Source organism: Entelurus aequoreus, linkage group LG15, assembly GCF_033978785.1.
Source record: "Entelurus aequoreus isolate RoL-2023_Sb linkage group LG15, RoL_Eaeq_v1.1, whole genome shotgun sequence".
Classification (NCBI taxonomy): Eukaryota; Metazoa; Chordata; class Actinopteri; order Syngnathiformes; family Syngnathidae; genus Entelurus; species Entelurus aequoreus.
The window spans coordinates 49,611,103-49,618,963 of NC_084745.1; the positions used below are offsets into that span (position 1 = coordinate 49,611,103).

The 7,861-nt window shown below is 36.9% G+C and overlaps 1 protein-coding gene across 1 annotated transcript; it reads left to right on the top strand.

Annotated features, from left to right (window-relative positions):
* The first annotated feature begins 505 nt into the window (after nucleotides 1–505).
* LOC133630490 (transmembrane protein 241-like) lies at nucleotides 506–5,778 on the top strand. Its single transcript, XM_062022100.1, has 6 exons — nucleotides 506–556; nucleotides 627–661; nucleotides 4,557–4,626; nucleotides 4,748–4,841; nucleotides 4,936–5,000; nucleotides 5,485–5,778. The coding sequence occupies exons 2-6, from the start codon at nucleotides 643–645 to the stop codon at nucleotides 5,543–5,545; spliced, it is 309 nt and encodes a 102-aa protein (XP_061878084.1). The 5' UTR covers nucleotides 506–556; nucleotides 627–642; the 3' UTR covers nucleotides 5,546–5,778.
* The last annotated feature ends 2,083 nt before the right edge of the window (nucleotides 5,779–7,861 follow it).

A 7,861-nucleotide genomic window follows, 5' to 3' on the forward strand; every position in this document is an offset into this window, starting at 1 on the left:
ACGGAAAAATCACATGCCTGTAATAAGGAAACTTGCCCTCACGGAGATTGCATTCATTTTTTGTCACCCTGTGGTGGACAACAGTTTTTCCTGGTCAACGACCTTTTGTTATCCACTGAATCCGCAGCATTTATTTATATGACCCAATGCAAACAACCTTCCCTAGTCATGGTATATAAAAAAAATTCCAACCAACACAATGTGGATATTATTTTAAAAAATGTTAATTCACTGTAAAAAAAAAATCCAAATTAAACCCATTACAAAGCATGATGGGAAAATGCAAAACGCCGCATTTTCGCTGCGTGATCATTCTGATTGAATTTTTAGAACCAGACCTATTTCCGTTTTATTTGCTCAAAACTAATACTAATGTACTTGCTGATTTACTGTTAATATGTCTGGTTCTAACTGGTTTTTAACTTTTTTTAGCCCAATGCGGCCCCCCAAGTCAAAAAGTTTGGACACCCCTGGTCTAATTGGAGTAACATATCACCTAAAATGATCCTTTCTGTTGCAGCGACATTGAGCAGCAATGTGTTAACTACTTGTTCAGGTAAGAAAAAAACCTTCTTTAATAATAGCTTTAATAACAACTAGAGACTAAAACGAGCATGTTTTAACAGCGTGCTGCTGCTGACAATGGCTGCTCACCCGACAGGTGAGAATAATCCTAAAGGGACCACACAGTAGGAATAAAACTTGGATGTACTTTAGATAGGAATGGGGCGTCGATATAGCCTAAAAAGTACATTGCGGTAAAAATTGCAGCCTTTTGCTTTGACGATATATATCACGATGCATTTTTTGGCGTATAAAAAATGATTGAACCATTTTAAAACAGGTTATAAGGCTCCTAATTTGGCTGCTGACATATGCAGTAACATATTTTTTTCTGTTTTATTTGCTCAAAACTAATATTAATGTACTTGCTGATTTACTGTTAATATGTCTGGTTCTAACTATTCTTCTGTTAAAAAGTAATAATCAATCCAATACCATGTAGTTACAGGTGCAGTATGTCATTCCAATGCTGATACTTTAAATGTTCAAGATCATAGAATGATTTAATCATAATTATAATCAGACAAAAAGACAGTATGGCCGTGTAACAATATCAATAAAATATTTTTATTCTTTGTTTTTTGTCCGGGGACTTTTTTCCTGAGTTTGTAAACAACAAAAAATTATTTGATGATTAAAAAAAATATTGACCAAAACACTGCAGTATCGACCATATACTGATGATTTAGATTGGCATCGTTACTGTCGATATTTGTATAATGTAATCAAATAGCTTGCGTTTACCAGTTAGAATACAGTGTTTCCCATAAACTGCCAAGATACCTGTGGCAGTGGGGGCGTGGCTATGGGCGTGACTACGGGCGTGGTCACCATGACATCATCGAGTAATTTGCATAATTTACTATGATATGATTTTCTCTAAAAAGGCTCAAAAAATGTATACTTACTAATTAATAATAACAGTTTTGTTTTAAACGTCCATCCATCCATCCATTTTACAATATAATTACAACACTTTATGTACATATTTATATACAGATTTGAACAATAAGTTACTCACTGAAATATATTTATTAATTGTGGTTCTTACAAAAAATATATCTTATAAAATATAAAAGCTAAAATGTCTCTTAAAGCTCTGCCCCTTTAATTAGTGCATACTAAATAATTTAACTTTAGCCTACTACTACAACCATATTATTTACCAGCAACATAAAGTGAAACAGAGGCAGCGGTGTCCTGCCACAGTCAGTAACACATAAACAGAAAACAGTAGTGGTCAAATACAAATAAGGCAACAAGAGAAGTATCCTACTCTTCTCTTTTGTAAAGTAAATCTGAACAGCCTATATGGGCATCTACATCAACTATATGATTTGCCTGAAAAGCTGGACAGGACAAAAAAATAAATAAAAAATAAATTTTTATATATTTTTTATTTGTGGCGGACGTAATTGTTTCGTGGCGGGCCGCCACAAATAAATGAATGTGTGGGAAACACTGGAATATCCTCCTACAGCAGACCTGGGCAAAATACGGCCCGCGGTCCACATGTGGCCCATTAAGATTTTCAATCCGGCCCGCCGGACATTATAAATCATTTTTTAGACCTTTAACATCAAAACTGTCGCCGCCATTATGATGTGCAGTGCTGTTTTTAAATGACCGTAAGTCTTGAACTATAGAAAGTATTTCAATGGTTGAAATCTGCACTTTTGAGTGTTATACGAGTTATTACGGTAATCTACGTCACAGCAGCTCAGACCAGGAACAAAGCAGAGTGGGCGGGGTTTGTTTTCAGAGCAGCCAGCCCGAAATCCATGTGTCAGAAACGGATGCGAAAGCAAATTTCTACAACAAATGTCTGCATAAAAGTGATAATATATCATATTGTAGGTGTTTATTACACTTTTCATTCATATTTTGCTGTTTGTTACATTTTTGTGGTGTTTTGCTTGATTGTAAAAGATACACAACTATGGAGGAACTGGTCTGAGAAGTAAACGAGGAGCAATGTTCATATGTTGTTAATATTCAGTGTTTTATTGTTCATACTTAATCTTGTAAATCCCACTTTCTTTATTTGAATGTACATTTTGGGTGTCCCATTCAGTAAAAAACTGTATACCGTATTTTTCGGAGTATAAGTCGCTCCGGAGTATAAGTCGCACCGGCCGAAAATGCATAACAAAGAAGGAAAAAAACATATATAAGTCGCATTTTTTGGGGAAATATATTTGATAAAAGCCAACACCAAGAATAGACATTTGAAAGGCAATTTAAAATAAATAATAAATAGTGAACAACAGGCTGAATAAGTGTACGTTATATGAGGCATAAATAACCAACTGAGAACGTGCCTGGTATGTTAACGTAACATATTATGGTAAGAGTCATTCAAATAACTGTAACATATAGAACATGCTATACGTTTACCAAACAATCTGTCACTCCTAATTGCTAAATCCCATGAAATCTTATACGTCTAGTCTCTTACGAGAATGAGATAAATAATATTATTTGATATTTTACGCTAATGTGTTAATCATTTCACACATAAGTCGCTCCTGAGTATAAGTCGCACTCCCGGCCAAACTATGAAAAAAACTGCGAATTATAGTCCGAAAAATACGGTAATTACATTCCGTTTTTTTGAGGTGGTCTGTCATAACTTTTTTTAGAAATATCGGACATTGTGACTTTTGGTGTTAGTGTTCATGAAGAAAGGGGACCTCAACACACATACTGTACAGCAGATTTTTACAGCTAAATGTGTACATACCAAAGACTATGAAAAAAATAGCTGCTTGGCACTCCGCATCAAGGGTTGGAATTGGGGGTTAAATCACCAAAAATGATTCCCGGGCGTGGCCACCGCTGCTGCTCACTGCTCCCCTCACCTCCCAGGGGGTGATCAAGGGTGATGGGTCAAATGCAGAGAATAATTTCGCCACACCTTGTGTGTGTGTGTGACAATCATTGGTACTTTATCTTTATATATCATTTATACACATTGGCCCCCCAGACACATTTTTTCCCCCACTGGATGCATTAAACAATGTAACAAGGTTTTCCAAAATAAATCAACTCACGTTATGGAAAAAAATGCCAACATGGCACTGCCATATTTATTATTGAAGTCACAAAGTGCATTATTTTTTTTTAACATGCCTCAAAACACGGCTTGGAATTTGGGACATGCTCTCCCTGAGAGAGCATGAGTAGGTTGAGGTGGTCTGGTTTGGGGGGGGGGGGGGGGGGGGGGGTAGCGAGGGGTGTATATTGTAGCGTCCCGGAAGAGTTAGTGCTGCAAGGGGTTCTGGGTATTTGATCTGTTGTGTTTATGTTGCGTTACGTTGCGGATGTTCTCCCGAAATGTGTTTGTCATTCTTGTTTGGTGTGGGTTCACAGTGTGGCGCATATTGTAACAGTGTTAAAGTTGTTTATACGTCCACCCTCAGTGTGACCTGTATGGCTGTTGACCAAGTATGCATTGCATTCAGTTGTGTGTGTGAAAAGCCGTAGATATTATGTGACTGGGCCGGCACACAAAGGCAGTGTCTTTAAGGTTTATTGGCGCTCTGTACTTCTCCCTACGTCCGTGTACACAGCGGCGTTTTAAAAAGTCATACATTTTACTTTTTGAAACAGATACCGATAATTTCCGATATTAAATTTTTAAAGCATTTATCGGACTGCCAATATTATCGGACATCCCTAATAGATAGTATTAAAACATCTCTTATCGTCGGACAAATGTATATCATTTATATCATCTCTATCGCACAACCCTAAATTTAGAATATAACAGTGTTTCCACACAGGACTGCAATCTATATATGGTGTTAGTTTGCAGGGTGGTAGATGACATTATTGTCTATTTTTGCATAGATTAGCAAAAAAATTTTAAATAATAGTTAAAAAACAACCGTTTGGTAAAATATTAGGACATCCTTACTTTTGTCAGGTATAGTTAGATTGGCAATGTGAAGTTGTTTACTTTTACACTGACCGCACTGTTCCTCCATTAGGTGACCTCACAAGTGCCTTGGAGTTCCCCTCTCTTCAGACCTATGCGTTGAGCTGTGGCTGCTGTGCCAGGTGAAGCACTAAGCACTATTTACACCTGCGATGTAGTAGACACAAGAAGTTAGTGAAGGGACATAGATTATTAGGAGAGTTAATGGTGCTTTCATAATGACTTGCTTTTGTCACTCCGTAGTGCCTTGCTGGGCTTTATGCTGCTTTTAACGACATTCAAACTCAAAAGTGGATTGTCGCTCCAGCACTTTGCACTGTGGATTTTTTTGTCCAAGGTAAATATTTAATTTGCACAACCAATTGTGCGCAGTGTAATAGTTAGTTCTGCACAACAAGTAATTGTGTGCTGGTTTTGCCAACATGTCACAGATTACTGCCATGTTCGTTGCACCTCTTATTTTCTACATGGACATGAACACTGCATCTTATATTTGGTGAGTGGACAATGTGTTTTTTAATCATGTAGTAACATACAGTACAGGACAAAAGTTTGGACACGCCTTCACATTTCAATGCGTTTTCTTTATTTTCATGACTATTTACATTGTAGATTGTCACTGAAGGCATCAAAACTATGAATGAACACATGGGGTTATGTACTTAACAAAAAAGGCGAAATAACTGAAAATATGTTTTATATTCTAGTTTCTTCAAAATAGCCACCCTTTGCTCCGACTACTGCTTTGCACACTCTTGGCATTCTCTCGATGAGCTTCAAGAGGTAGTCACCTGAAAGGGTTTTCACTTCACAGGTGTCATAGTTTTGATGCCTTCAGTGACAATCTACAATGTAAATAGTCATGAAAATAAAGAAAACGCATTGGAATGAGGTGTGTCCAAACTTTTGGCCTTTACTGTATATGTTTTTTAATTTTCCCCTGTTTTTTAATTTGCTTACTAATTCTTGTCTGATTGCAGTGTGGCCGTCAGTCATGTGAGCGAAGCTGTGCTGGTGTATTCCGAGAGAGAAGCGCAGTAATACCAAAAAAAAAAGACAACTCAACATATTGCACTCCCTAAACAAATGTACTAAATATGTATTTTCATTTTTTTTTTTTTTTTACTTCAGAAACAGTTATTTAATATGCTACAGACCAAATAAAATGTTTACATGGGGTTTATTTTGCAGTTTTACTTATTCCAAATGATACAAGTTATGAATTAGCAAGCAGACAACTTAATTCACTGAAGTTTTATTTTGTCAGCATGTCTCAATCTTATAAACAGAGTAAATGAGCAAAGGTGAAAAAAGTAGTGCGTATTTTCTTCTTTTTTTTTTTACATTATAAACAGTGCTTTAATAAGCTGCAGACCAAAGAAAATGTTTACATGTGGCCTATTTTGCACCTTTACTTATTCCAAATGATACAAGTTAAGAATTAGCAAGCAAAAATCTGAATACACTTATGTTTTATTTTGTCAGCATGTCTCAATCTTATATACAGAGTAAATGAGCAAAGGTGAAAAAAGTAGTGTATTTTCATATTTTTTTACTTCATAAACAGTGCTTTAATAAGCTACAGACCAATTAAAATGTTTACATGTGGCCTATTTTGCACCTTTACTTATTCAAAATGACACAAGTTAAGAATTAGCAACCAAAAAACTTAATTCACTTATGTTTTATTTTGTCAGCATGTCTCAATCTTATAAACAGAGTAAATGAGCAAAGGTAGTGTGTATTTTCTTTTTTCTTTTTTTACATTATAAACATTGCTTTAATAAGCTGCAGACCAAAGAAAATGTTTACATGTGGCCTATTTTGCACCTTTACAAGTTATGAAATGCCTACTGAAATGATTTTTTAAAATTCAAACGGGGATAGCAGATCCATTCTATGTGTCATACTTGATCTTTTCGCGATATTGCCATATTTTTGCTGAAAGGATTTAGTAGAGAACATTGACGATAAAGTTCGCAACTTTTGGTCGCTGATAAAAAAAGCCTTGCCCGTACCGGAAGTAGCGTGACGTCACAAGCTGGAGTGCTGCTCACATTTCCCTATTGTTTACACCAGCAGCGAGAGAGATTCAGACCGAGAAAGCGACAATTACCCCATTAATTTGAGCGAGGATGAAAGATTTGTGGATGAGGAAAGTGAGAGTGAAGGACTATAGTGCAGTGCAGGACGTATCTTTTTTCGCTCTGACCGTAACATAGGTACAAGGGCTCATTGGATTCCACACTTTCTCCTTTTTCTATTGTGGATCACGGATTTGTATTTTAAACCACCTCGGATACTATATCCTCTTGAAAATGAGAGTCGAGAACGCGAAATGGACATTCACAGTGACTTTTATCTCCACGACAATACATCGGCGAAACACTTTAGCTACGGAGCTAACGTGATAGCATCGGGCTCAAATGCAGATATAAACAAAAGAAATAAACCCCTGACTGGAAGGATAGACAGAAAATCAACAATACTATTAAACCATGGACATGTAACTACACGGTTAATGCTTTCCAGCTTGGCAAAGATTAACAATGCTGTTGCTAACGACGCCATTGAAGCTAACTTAGCAACGGGACCTCACAGAGCTACGATAAAAACATTAGCGATGCACCTACGCCAGCCAGCCCTCATCTGCTCATCAACACCCGTGCTCACCTGCGTTCCAGCGATCGACGGAAGGACGAAGGACTTCACCCGATCATCCGTGCGGTCGGCGGCTAGCGTCTGCTATCCAAGTCAAAGTCCTCCTGGTTGTGTTGCTGCAGCCAGCCGCTAATACACTGATCCCACCTACAACTTTCTTCTTTGCAGTCTTCATTGTTCATTAAACAAATTGCAAAAGATTCACCAACACAGATGTCCAGAATACTTTGGAATTTTGAGAAGAAAACAGAGCTTTTTTGTATTGGATTCAAAGGTGTACCAATACTTCCGTTTAACTAGTGACGTCACTCGCATACGTCATCATACAAAGACGTTTTCAACCGGAAGTTTAGCGGGAAATTTAAAATTGCACTTTATAAGTTAACCCGGCCGTATTGGCATGTGTTGCAATGTTAAGATTTCATCATTGATATATAAACTATCAGACTGCGTGGTCGGTAGTAGTGGCTTTCAGTAGGCCTTGAAGTAGCAAGCACAAAACCTAATTCACTTATGTTTTATTTTATCAGCATGTCTCAATCTTATATGCAGAGTAAATGAGCAAAGGTGAAAAAAGTAATGTGTATTTTCATATTTTTTTACTTCATAAACAGTGCTTTAATAGGCTACAGACCAAATAAAATGTTTACATGTGGCCTATTTTGCACCTTTACTTATTCCAAATGATACAAGTTA

Bases quoted from the DNA above. Each gene is read 5' to 3' on its own strand.
- LOC133630490 (XM_062022100.1), top strand. The intron at 4,627-4,747 runs GTGAAGCACTAA...GTCACTCCGTAG, and splicing joins AGCTGTGGCTGCTGTGCCAG to TGCCTTGCTGGGCTTTATGC. The intron at 5,001-5,484 runs GTGAGTGGACAA...GTCTGATTGCAG, and splicing joins AACACTGCATCTTATATTTG to TGTGGCCGTCAGTCATGTGA.